Source organism: Panulirus ornatus, chromosome 44 (assembly GCF_036320965.1).
Source record: "Panulirus ornatus isolate Po-2019 chromosome 44, ASM3632096v1, whole genome shotgun sequence".
In the NCBI taxonomy this organism is placed as follows: Eukaryota; Metazoa; Arthropoda; class Malacostraca; order Decapoda; family Palinuridae; genus Panulirus; species Panulirus ornatus.
The window spans coordinates 13,575,806-13,589,778 of record NC_092267.1 but is presented as its reverse complement, the minus strand read 5'-3'; the positions used below and the strand labels follow the sequence as shown (position 1 = coordinate 13,589,778).

Genomic DNA, 13,973 nt, shown 5'->3' with positions numbered 1-13,973 from the left:
CTAAAACGATGAAGATGCTTGGTTGCACTATCTTTTCCAGATAAAGTTCAACCTTCTGAAAACTCCTTCACTGTTAGGAGGACATAATTTGTAAATCAATCTTCAAAGAGGTACGTTGTTATCTATGCCTTGTTTTTAATCCAAAAAAGAGTGGAGAGCACCAAAGTGAGTCTTATGCTTCTGATAAGAAGAAAAGCAGAAACCATTAGTTTCAAGGAAAAGTTTGATATTTTGAGGCACCTTTATATAAAGGATCAAAGCTCAGAATCAACATAACATCCCAGTAGAGCATCAGCAGAAAGCTAAAAGAGTTCAGCTATCTCTGGACAAATTCTTCACAGGTAAATCCATAGCTGAAGAGCCAAGCAATCCTGGTAATTAATAATGTAAGCATAACTCAATCACGCCTTCCCTACCCTGAACAACCTTGAGATACAAGAAACAAAATCATATTAGCAAAGTTATCTGTATCAAATCATACTTGTGCTTTTTGGTAGATAAATACTTAGATTAATAACCTAAACATTCACAAGAGTGAGGCTTGTATGGGACAGACTGAACCAGAGTGATACAGCATATGGGATGCAATGTACTGTCAATGAGCAACCACCAACACATTCAAAGAGGTCAGGGTAAACTATGGAATGGTCTGCAGGCTTTGGCTGTGGATGGGAAGAAGACACTGGTTTCGGTGCATTATCGCATTATCCATGCATGACAACAAAGGAGTGGATGTGTGCAAATTAGGTCACTGTTTGTCAGGTCCTACACTAACTTTTTAATTCTCATAATTCCTCCTCCTTTGTATACTAATAAGGCAACTTTTTTCTTTCTTGTGTAAGCGACACTTCCACCAAAACTAACATGGAAGTGAATATGTTGGGTATCATCACTATTTGGTTCCTAATATGCATATGAAGACAACTGCCAATGTGTGAAGGATGACTTTCCATACAAAAATCTGCTGTGAGTGTAAGAAGGTGCCACGATAATTGTAAGTAATTCAAGTCAAGATTCTTATTCTCTAAAAATCCTGTCTACTTTAACCTTCAGTCCTTAATGGCTGAATAGTCAAAATATCTAGAGGGGGTGTTCGTTAATGCTGAAAGTCCGTTAAATCAAATGTAACCTATGGGCCATTCTTTAATAAAATATACAGTAATACAATATACAGTTCACACGCTTCCTTTTAACTCCTCTATCACTTGATGCCATTTTGACTTGTAAGGATTGCAAAATTATTTAATAAGTAACAATTCTCTGTATACAACCTGATGGCACGATAGCTTGATGCAGACCGAGACTCAAACAAAGCGAGTGTACCCCATGCTACCAATAACAAGTGCGATAAGAAATGTGTGTGGTGCATTTGAGATTTTAGATATCCTATTTTTCAAATCATTACTAATCAATGTATCATTAATCGCCCAGTCCATTAAATCCAAAATAAGTTAACTCGGGGTCAGTTAAATCGAGGGTTTTCTGTATTATCATTCTCATCCACATTGTATTCTCCATGGATGTCATGCTCCACTGTGATATATACTGTAATCAACTTCCTTTGAAAACTTCTGTGAATACTGAGATTTCTACTCTTTCTTTCACTCTTACTTTGGTTTTCTCTGCATTGGTGATTGGTGGCAAAGACACTACTACTCCATCAGCATCCACGAGACAAGGCCATAGCTTCCACTGTTCCACTAGGTGAAGAAATCTGCAAGATAATTTCACACTCCTTACAGAAACTATATTAATCACTATGTTTATACATATTACATCAATTCCTTTCAAAATCAGTATAATATTTGCATATCCAAAAACTTAACAATATGTCTGTCCAAAAACTTAAACAAGAGTGTCTCCATACATCCAAAGCAATTGTTACTGACCCAAAAATAAAATTGCACTAGTATAAGGTTTTTAATCAAAAGCCAGTCACTCTACGCTGCAAACTCTACAAAGTGGACATATTTGCTTCTAGAGGCTGTTCTCAGAGCCCACTTTGTGGATATGGCTCCCTGAACAGTTACCCCCCAAAATAAAATAAAACCAGTCAGGTGAGTCCCAGATGATGCAGTAATCATAGCCCCATTTCTACCTGCCTTGCAAGCTATGCTATGCAACAACTCCAGCAGCAAGATTGTGATGTGAGACCATATCTTTGTTACTTCAAGTCATGAGGCTACATTTTTAAAGTCAATAGTACTAATAAGTGCAATGTGCACACTGGCTGTACAGAGGTTGGGGTGAAAGGGACTGGGATGGTCTTCAAGGTCCCCCTGCCTCTAGAGGTGCCTTTGGATGTCCTGTTTGTAAAGAAGGTATATTATATACACAAAATAAAAATTGGGATTATTTGTAAACTTTCTGGTATAATTCATTTCTGTAATTTTTTCATGCTTAACTGCTGTTTCCTGCATTTGCGAGGTAGCACCAGGAACAAACAAAGAATGGCCACATTCCCTTACATGCATTCTCTAGCTATATCATATATCTTCAATGCCCATCCCTTCAGGAACTCCCTCACAGAGGTGACTACAGCAAGAGTCTCCATAACTGGTGAATTCTAATGTCACTTTTTAGCTTTTAGTGCCTCATCCTAAACAGACAACTGGCAGATGGCAACTCTGGTGCAGTGTTTTCAAAGACTCCTACCTAATATTCCTATCGACTACTACTACCTAATGGGTCTACCTTATGTTGGACAATATGTGGTGCAAGGAAGGTTGATCACATAAGTAATAAAAAGATAAGAGAGAGATGCAGTAATAAGAAAAGTATGGTTAACAGCTGAAGAGGGTGTGCTGAAATGGTCTGAACTTAAGAACAGAATGAATGAAGAGAGGTTGACAAAGAGGACATCAATGTCAGACGTGGAGGCCAAAGTGGAGATAGAAGGATGGAGTGAAACATATCTTATATGCTCTGGGGTGGAACATTCAAGGAGTGAAATGGCATGCATGGTATAGAATGAATCGGCGCAACGTGGTACATAGGGGGCGACATGCTATAACTGGACTAAACCATTTCATATGAAGCAGCTTAGGGGAACCAAAGAATGGTTCATGGGGCCTTTTTTAAGGACACTGGGCTATGGTTTCAGGGCATTATACATAACAACCAGAGATTGGATAATAACAAATGAGGCCAGTTCTTGAGTTGTAACTGAATTTGGCTTCAAATCACCCATTACAACATGGGTTTACTGCACAATGGATAACCGAAGCCTGAGTCCTTCTACTTATCAAGAAAACTAGAGATCACATTAACATATACACATGTACACATTCATACTTGCTTGCCTCCATCCATTCCTGTTGCTACTCCATTCCACAAGAAACAGCATCACTACCCCCTGCTTCAGTGAGGTAGTGCCAGGAAAAGACAAAAATGGCCACATTCGTTCAGACCCAGTCTCTGGCTTTCATGTGTAATGCACCAAAACCACAGGTACCTATCAACATCTAAGCCCCACAGACCTTTCCATGGTTTACCCCAGACATTTCACATGCCCTGGTTCAGTCCAATGACAGCCCGTCGACCCTGGTATACCACATCGCTACAATTCACTCTATTCCTTGCACGTCTTTCACCCTCCTGTATGTTCAGGCCCCGAAAGCTCAAAATCTTTTTCACTCCATCCTTCCACCTCATTTGGTCTCCCACTTCTTGTTCTCTCCACCTCTGACACATATATCCTCTTTGTCATTCTTTCCTCATTCATTCTCTCCATATGTCTAAACCATTTCAACACACCCTCTTCTGCTCTCTCAACCACACTGTTTTTATTTCCACACTTCTCTTACCCTTTCATTACTTACTCAATCAAACCACCTCACACGATATACTGTCCTCAAACATTTCATTTCCAACACATCCACCCTCCACCGTACAAACCCATCTACAGTCCATGCCTCGCAACCATATAATATTCTTGGAACTGTTATTCCATCAAACATACCCATTTCTGCTTTCCGAGATAACGTTCTCTCCTTCCACCCCCCATCCCCACCCTCTGACTTACTTCCACTTCCATGGTTCCAATCGCTGCTAAGTCCACTCCCAGATATCTGAAACACTTCACTTCCTCCAATTTTTCTCCATTCAAACTTATATCCCAATCAACTTGTGCCTCGTTCCTAATGAACCTAATAACCTTGCTCTTATTCACATTTACTCTCAACTTTCTCCTTTCACAAACCTTTCCAAAATCAGTCACCAATTTCTGCAGTTTCTCACTCAAATCAACCACCAGAGCTGTATCATGAGCGAACAACTGACTCACTTCTCAGGCCCTCTCATCCCCACCAGATTGCATACTCATCCCTCTCTCCAAAACTCTTGCATTTACCCCCCTAACCACCCCATCCATAAACAAATCAAATAACTATGGGGACATCACACACCCCTGCTGCAGACTGACATTCACTGGGAACCAATTACTCTCCTCTCTTCCTACTCATACACATGCCTTACATCCTTGGGAAAAGCTTTTTACTGCTTCTAGTAGCTTACCTCCCACATCATATTCTCTTAAGACCTTCCAAAAAGCATCTCTATCAAATCTATCATATGCCTTCTCCAGATCCAAAAATGCTACGTACAAATCCATCTGTTTTTGTAAGTATTTCTCACACACATTCTTCAAAGAAAATACCTGATCCACACAACCCCTACCACTTCTGAAACCATACTGCTCTTCCCTAATCGGATGCTCTGTACATGCCTTCATCCTCTCAAACAATACCCTCCCATATAATCTACCAGGTATACTAAAAAAAAACTTATGCCCCTGTAGTTTGAACACACCTTTATCCCCTTTGCCTTTGTGCTATGGCACTATGGACGCAGTCACCATGTATACCACATAATTTCAATTCACTCTATCCCATGCACACTTTTCACCCTCCTGCATGTTCTGACCCTCAATCACTCAAAATCTTTCATCACTCCATCCTCCCATCTCCAATTTGTTCTCTCATTTCTCCTTGTTTCCTCCACTTGTGACACATGTATCCTCTTTGTCAACTTCTCACTCATTCTCTCCATATGTCCAAACCATTTCAGCACACCCTTCAACTCTCTCAACCAGACTCTTTTTACTAGCACACCTCTCTCTCTTACCCTTTTATTACTTACTTGATCAAAACATCTCATGCTACATAGTGTCCTCATACTTTTAATTTCCAACACCTCCATCCTTCCACACACACCCTCATCTATTGCCCTAGCCTCATAATCCATATAACATTACTAGAACTACTAAACGTTTTATTTTCAACCTCATTTTCCACAAGTTCTTCAATGATCCCAGAAACTTTGCCTCCTCACCCACAATAAGACTCATTTCCCCTTCCATGGTTCTATTTGCCACCATATCTACTAAATATCTAAAACATTTCAATTCCTCAAATTTTTCTGTAATCAATCTCACACCCCAACTAAACTGTCCCCCTAAACCTAACAACCTTTTTTTTCTATTCCCATTTACTCTCAATTTTCTCCTTTCACACACCCTTCCAAACTTAAGCAACTTCTCACTCAAATCAGTAAACAACAACTGCAGATGACACAGCTCTGGTGGCAAAGATAAGCGAGAGGTTGCAAATTTGAGAGCGTGTGTGAAAGGAGGAAGTTACAAGAAAATGTAAATTAAAGTAAGGTTATTGGGTTTAGCAGCGTACAGAAACAGGTTGGTTGTGAGTCTGAATGTAGAGAACTGGGATGTGTTAGATACTTGGTAGTGGATATGTCAGCCAATGGAACTATATGAGCTGAAGTAAGCCACTGGGTGGGTGAGGGGGATAAGGTCGTGGGTGCAATGAGGAATGTTTGGAAAGAGGTCACTGTCAGTAAGGGTAAAGATGGGTTTGTTTGATGGTATGATAGTCCTGAAAGTGTAATATGGATGCAAGGCATGGGCCCTGAAAGAAAAAGTGCTGAAGAGGGTGAACATGTTGATGAAATATTGAAGGACAATATGTAGTGTGAGGAGGAATGATTGAATAAGAAATGACTGGGTTCAAGAGATGGGTTACAGTAAGAAGAGTATGTCTGAGAGATCAGAAGAGCGAGTGCTGAAATGGTTTGGACATAAGGAGAGGATGACTAGGAGGAATTACGTGTTGGAAATGGAAGGGGCAAGGGAATAGGGGAAATTGAGAAGATGGAAGGATATACTGAAAGACACTTTGAGTGATCTGGGCCTGAACATGTAGGAGGATGCGAGGTATGCAAGGGATAAAAGAAATAGAGCAATGTGGTATAAAAGGGGAGAAACATTATCAATGGCCTGAACCAGGCCATATGAAGCAGTGTAGGGAAGCCATGGGATAGGTCTGTGGGGTCTGATTGTGAAAAGAGGGCTCTGATTTTGTTGAGTTATACATGACAGTTTGAGATTGGATGTGAACTTAGGATATTTCTTTGTCTGTTCCTAGTGATATTTTGCTATTGCAGGAAACAGAAAACAAGTATGAAAGAATATGCATACAACATACATGAGATAGCCATGGTTACAGCATTCAATTGCCTGTGCCACCTTAGCTTAAAGAAAAATGCATATCATACCTACCTATGTAATCCTGTAACATTGTTTCTCTTTTGGTGTTTCCTTTGTGCTTCTGCTTCCTGCTGCAATCCTTCATACAACTCCTTGGCTGACATTTCTTTGCCCCTAACAAGAGGATGTATGCGAATCTCCTTTGGATCTTGAACTATGAACTTTAGGGGACCTTTCACCTTGGAGAGGTCATGTGTTGCAATTGTGGCAGCCATCCTCTTCTCACAAATACCATCATGCAGTTTCGTCTAATGTGAATAAAGTAAACAGTATAAAATAACAGGGAAAATTGAGACATCATATATGATGTTTTGTGAGGTGAATCCTACTGAGGGATGACAGCAAATACCATAATTTGAGTGAGCACATTATGAAAGCAAAAGATTCCCACAAAAAAAAAACTTTTTTGCAATAGCCTCCCTTCTCTTACCAAAGGTTTATTTCTTTACCCATACCAACAGCAACATCACTATGTAATGTATCAGACACAGTAACTCACTCTAAATGATGCTGCAATCAGGCTCTTTCCAAACCTCTACATTTCTACTAATTACCTTTTTTCTTTACTTCTCTGGATTTACTGTATCTCATTTACTAGGGATGTCCTTATACTATCTCATTCAAATGCTTTAAACTGTCTACAGTGCACAGAGGACTGTGATTCCTAATTTAAAAATTCACTGCAATTTAAGACTTCGTCAGTAAACACCAAAATGGGTAGCAGTAAATTCTGCACCTAATTTACTATAAAGGCAGGAAACAGTTTATCTGATAAATGGGTAGAGCAAAGCTTGTCTGCATAACTGGAGAATAATGCTCAACTTATCTGGTTAATAAGGTCAGGTACAGCAGGGACTGAATGTTTTTTTACATACATTATGTGCAAAGTTTCCGTCTAAACAATGACAAAAAAAAGGGTTTGAACACACTCCTGTTCAATGGCAGGATGAGTTTATGATGTAGATGCTTTTTATATGACTTGGCAGTTTGATCACCATATACCAATACATTTCAATGACTTGGTTAAACTCTGTTCATGCCCACTGTTACAAATTTTTTTTTCTTTCCAACCTCATTTGATATAGAGAAAAGCCAGCAATCTCTATCCATCTATCTATATCTATGATGCCCATTCCCCATGGGAACTCCCATCAAGGGGACGGCCAGCACTCTCCTCAACAATAAATCTGAAGCGATATGTCAAACTTGGATGCACACAGTTTGGTATGAAACTATGACGGATTGAAGTAATTCTAATGCATCTGTCAATCTGACCACTCCAGGGGATAAATAAGTCAGTTTAACTGTCTCACTTCAATTGAGGAACAGAGAAGGAAATGGCAATCAGGGCACTTGGTTGGTATCACATGATATTATTGGGATATTGCCAAGGTCACTTCCAAAAGGAATTATGGCTAAGTCATCTCTTGATCATTGGTCTCCCATGCAAGAATAGATACTAGTTCATGAGTTAAAAGCCCCTACCCCCCACTTTTCTGGGGGCTTAGTCATCTCTCTTGATCACTGGCTTCCCCTATATGAAGAAATACTATGTCATGAGTTCAATATGCATTGTTTCATTTTTAAGATTTCTAAAGTTACCCTTCCCTGAAAGAAAGAAAAGTTATACATGATACAGAATATCTTTACTTACTTGAAAAGAAATAAACTTCTTAAGGTTTTCTCCACTTAAATCAACTCCCTGAAGTACACAGCACACTATAAAAGGCCGGACATCCTTAATACCTGCAGTCACTTGCACGTGAGGAAGGTTATCTTTCACACCCAAAACATGCAGTTCATTACACAAACTGTCAACCTGAAAAAAAAATAATATATTCAAACACTGCTGCATCCTACTGAGACAATATCTGTCTTATCAAGTTGACATGAAATTTTCTTTTTAATAAACATGCCTCCTGCATATGGCTTTGTACATCCCTAATCAATGTCACCTTCAAATCCTTTCCTTTGGCTTTCACAGCTTTATCAGATGTACAACTTTTTATGCTGTATCTGTGATGCAAGTTTAGCCAATATCCATTAGCTAAATTTCAAATGCTGTTTAAAGAAGCATTTGGTCGAATCTAATTGAATACAACCTTACCCCTTAAGAGTTCCAAAAACTAACTAGTAGAAATATGTGACTAATTCATTGGACAGATGAGATGATGGTACCAGAGGAAACACAAGCAACAGTCTGAAATTTCATTCTTAAACATGTTTTTTGACCACACAGTTTTCCTCAAAAGAACTTAAAGTCAAAATGCATGTCATAAAAAAAGAATAACTAAATTTTGCTTGTGTTTCCTTTGCTGCCATACTCAAAAAAATTTATGGGTAGTATCTGTGGTCCAAAACAGTTCAACATCCATTCATCCATTCAATGCATTAGAATCTAATACCTTGATCTCTGACCCATACATCTTAAAAATATTCGAGAGTAAAACTTCCTATATAGTATCCACTGTATGCCTTTAGTCATTCACTAAATAATCAGATACAATGCACAAAAGCATTTTCTAGAATTTCTGTAAATACAACCTTCTGACATTCACCTCTGACCCAAACATCTAAAAATTTAAATGTAGTAAACACTTAGTCAGCACCCAATACTCAATCTTTTGATACTGTGTACTTAAGAATTCTGAAGCTTTTTAATGCAAACCGTGTGACCATGACCATTGATCTCCAACCTTAAAAACAAAATTGGGTGTAGGGCCTAATATTCAATATCTTGGGTACAAGGCTGGTCCAGGTTCATATACCATTTTCCCATCATGAAAAATCTAGTATATAAGCATTTAGTACCATTTTATTACACAAGGCCTTGTGATCTTAACCCTCTAAACATATGAGGGTGTAAAACTTTATATGTAGTGCCTTGAGCACAAGTCTGGTGTGCACACAAACATACTGTCATACTATGTCATTTACAGAAGTACTGGGTGCATGGTCATATACACGGATATGGGCAAAGCATAGTGTACCCCTGCTTTACAGCAAGAAAAAAAATCACAGAACCAAAAGTTTTTGTCACTAATATCATCACTAGAAAGTAACTGTGAGCAACAATGGAAGATCAAAAGATTGTACGACAAAAGTGCAATGATAAACAGTGGAGCCCCAGAAATGTAAAGCTTCCTCCCTAAATTTACCAGAATGTAATTAAATGCATAAAACAAAGTACAAACTACATGTCCTCAGAATATGTGGTCAAAGACAAGCAATACGTTAAGAGTTTAAGGATAATACGGAATACACAGGAAGAAAATACTAGAAAATGTAAATGAGGGAAAAATTCGATTTGAATAAGAGTAAAAAAATACCTGTTCTTCATCTTTACATTTTCCTTTGCTTCCCTTTCCTTTCTTGCCCTTGCCAGAAGACCCACCCTTGCCTTCCTCTGTAGATGACTTTGGACAATGCTGTCTAATATAGTCTAGCACCTGACGTGGAAGGCAGCGGTCGGATTCAACCAATTTCCGGAAGCGCCGATCATTCAAAGGATTCCCCTTTAAATTCAGATCTGTAAATCAAAGACGAAATTAAGTTGCTGCTCTTTAGAGGGATGCATAGTGTGTAGGATCCTGAGCAGTGAATGTTTTGTAAGAAGAAATCATGAGGATGTTTAAAGTCAATCAAGTATCAATGACATGGACCTCTGTTACTGGGACTTGTGTAAGGGAGTACCAAGAGATATTGAGTGTAGAATGGCAAGAGGTGAGAGCAAATGACATGAGGAGAGTGGGTGAGGAATGGGATGTGTTTAGGGAAGCAGTGATGGCTTGTCCAAAAGATGATGTTCGAATTCAGATACATGTACTGTAACTCATGATGGATGATCCCTTTAGGCCATCATCAATTTGTCAAGCCAAATATCCAAGAGGACTTTTCCTGTTATACAATAACCACTCTTCCAGACACAGCCCTACACAGGTCCACATCTTTTTCCACCAATATACCTCTCTCACATATTCACTACTTACCTTTGTTTTATCACTTAAGATACTTTCACCTTTCCTCTACACTTGCCCTTAAGTCATTCTCCTATCATACCTGGGCAATGAGAGAAAGAACCAGTGCCTTATCATAGTGGATCCCAAAGACATTCTGTATAAGATCCAGGTCCCCTTCTGTTTCTTTGTAAGATTCAAGTACAATCCTGATGAATACCTGGTGAAGTCCTCAAGGGTCTTCTACCCCCACAGCCCAGGCTGGGCCCAAGCTGTTGGGTTGGGTCAATGGTCAACCAAACCAATGGAAGCTGCAGGCCATGGGCCCACATGGCCCCCACAGCCTGGTTGGTGTGGTGCACTTTATAGTTCCTTGGCCACTGGACTCTATCTTTTCTACTGTGCATCCCTGCCCAAGGATATGAGTTTCCAAAATTCCCAGCACTTCCAAACTATATCTTTTAAATTTCTTCATGTGCTCCCTCCTTTTACTTTCACCAGTCATTCCATTTACATTCAGAGCCATCACCCTAAATCACTTATCCTTTTCATCACTCTGCAAAACTAACACATTCCACTGCCACTTAGCATTTTGCACCTCTTTTTTTTTCCCCTGATGGACTTGGGCAACCTCATCCTTCAGTTCCATACCTGAGGGTGTAATACTGAGGTCACCATGAGAATATGCAGTGAGACTTGGTTACTCCAGGAAACTTAAGTGTGCCTATGAGATAATGAAAGTCAAAATGTTTCCAAGCTTTAAAGCCCGTACTGCAGTAGCAGTATCACCGGTTATGATACTGCTACCATAAGTAAATAATAACCACTGAATATTGGTTTAATTTTGAGTATATTTTCGGATTCATATTTCAGAAAATTTCTTCACAAAACTAGCTAAGGAGGAAGAGTTTAGAAGCACTAGGAAAAATATGGTCTTACTGTAAAGACACAGCAATCTGAAAGCATAAATAACATTTAAAAAGTATACATGTAAATCAATTCATTACAGATAGCAGAACAATACATATCATCAGAGATGACTAAAGTTTAGTTAATTACAAATCTAAGCAATGAATTCTGATAACATAATAGTAGGAAGGGTATCCCATGCTGAAGTTAAACATCCAATTCCCAGGTGACATTTTTCAGAGTTGTATATCTGGTGGCATCACAATCATGTAAGATCTCACCATATATTGCACTTATCCAAAACCTAACTGGTATCTTGTTATCAAGGTGAATATGAGAATCTTAAGGATCAACCCAAACTCAGCAGTCATTAGAGTTGCAAGGGTTGCAATTACAAGATCTCATGTAAGTAAAACCAACTATTTAGATATCAAAACTGGTATCCAGCAACTAAACATTTAGTCACAATTACTGTAACTGTAAAACACAGAACAACAACTGGAAAGCAACAGAACCTATAAGAAACTTGCTTAACTTCTCCCAAGAGATAACATTTACCCAATGTCCAGTGTCACTTTAAAATATCATCATGGTCTGATTTCATTCACTTGCTGTGGCCATGTATGATGAAGTGTGGAATTAAAGGAAGACTTTTGATAGTTCTCATATATTCTGTTCACCTATTTTTGTTTTTCTTTGTTCTACATCATCTAACCTCAACAGTTCTCTCCAACTTCAAAGCCATCCCTACTTTAAGTGAACTTGCCAGAGAACTGTTAGATTTACTTCAGTCATCTCTAAAAGATATAACTGAGATGTGAAAAATGTAAAAAAGTCAGTTTAATTCATAATTTTCCAACAATTTTGACAAATCTTTATATCACCATGTCGTATTGATATTTTTTGGTAATTACAGACATTCACTTTGGATGCACAACCTTATCTGCAATTTCCTGAAATAAAACAAAGGTATGATATATTGAAATAAACATGAAGCGGTTGAGGTTAAAGAAAATCACAATACTGAGTTTTCACTGAAATTAGTATAAGAGAAAATGTTAGAAGAGAGTAGCTATATCTAAAGATGGATACCCAGCATAAATGCTTCTCATCTATATTTCATAATTGCTGAGACTCGAATCATGTCATGTGGGCTAGGATCAAGAGGGCCATGAAATACACTATGTAGAGAAGGTGACAAAACTCCATGGGAAGATGTCCCTCCTGTTCTAGTTGACTTATTTTGATGTAAATGGTATCAATTGATTCCTTATGCTCTGAACTGTTGATACAGTAATTTTACCTAATAAATTCTCTCTAATTCAGTCCTGCCCAGCTTATGAGGACGTAATGTTGCGGAAGTAGGTGCTACACCTCAAATCTCACACTTGATTAATTTTCAACTCGGAAATTTTTGTCAGAATCTATATACTAAAACTTGCGCACCTTCTTTCAGACATAATGTTTGGTTGTCCCTCTTTGGTTGGGTGTGGTTGATACTTCTATGTTCAGTTTGTCCTATGTGAAATAAACCTTGAGCAGTCTCAAGGGATCATCTATCCTCACAGGCCGGACTGGGGCCAAAGCTGGCAATGTTACATTACCTCACCAAATTGTGGTATATCTTTATGCATTTTGTATACTTTTACCCCACTCTATCTATCTCTGTTTCAAAGCTAAGCATTAAATGTTTTGGAATCTCCTGATATCAACTGCATACATTCATCATGGAATAATGAAGGAACACTAAACCACTAATATTATGAAGCCCTGAATGTATAACCAGTCATACCAGTCGGCAAAATAACCAAAAATCCATTAAACTATAACATCTTACCTTTAAGCTTTTGACAATCAGTAAGATTTCCAGGAACGACCTTAATGGTATTATTGCCCAGGTCGAGAATCTTTAATGATGGAAGCACAGTGAGGCCAGAAGGTATGCTACCTATTTCATTGCTGGCTAACTTAACATCCGCCAGATGTGCTAGACTCTCATGGCACAGGTCAGGAAACTCCGTTAAGCTATTGTCTCTCACATCTAGAACTGCAAGATTAGCACACTTTTCCAAGTTTGGCAGAACCGATATCTTGTTATTATTGACGTTTAATGTTGTCAGACTTGACAAGTTTGATATGCCAGAAGGCAAGTTTAAGAGGCAGTTCATGGAAACATCCAGGAGTTTAAGTTTTTCAAGATTTCCTATTGTTTCCGGAAGGTTTTCGAACTTGTTCCCTTGTAGGATGAGGTTGGTCAGGTTAGTGAGCTGACCAATGTCTGGCGAGAGACTTGTCAAAGGAGATTTTGAGACTCGAAGGAAATTCAACTGCGTGAGTTCATACACTCCTGGATCTAATCCTCCATTTTCCACGATTTTCTTGTTCACCTCATCGCCAGAGAGCGTAAGTTCATAACGCTTCTCTTGGTGAGCCTGTTTAACCTCTGGCCACATGGTGGACACTGTTGCTGGGCAGGATGTGCAACCGACCGTTACACCGCTTCTAGAATCACATTACAGGCGGCCATGTGTTTCCATGACACATTT

At 38.9% G+C, this 13,973-nt stretch overlaps 1 protein-coding gene across 1 annotated transcript in view; it reads right to left on the bottom strand.

Moving 5' to 3' along the window:
- Positions 1-13,973, bottom strand: part of LOC139762759 (leucine-rich repeat-containing protein 47-like) — a 16,525-nt gene extending 2,552 nt beyond the window's left edge. The window contains exons 1-5 of the mRNA XM_071687867.1: positions 13,265-13,973; positions 9,892-10,091; positions 8,217-8,381; positions 6,575-6,810; positions 1,612-1,714 (exon numbers count right to left, since the gene is read on the bottom strand). Coding sequence (XP_071543968.1) covers positions 1,612-1,714; positions 6,575-6,810; positions 8,217-8,381; positions 9,892-10,091; positions 13,265-13,880 — 1,320 coding nt within the window. The 5' untranslated portion in view covers positions 13,881-13,973. The remainder of the gene's footprint in view (positions 1-1,611; positions 1,715-6,574; positions 6,811-8,216; positions 8,382-9,891; positions 10,092-13,264) is intronic.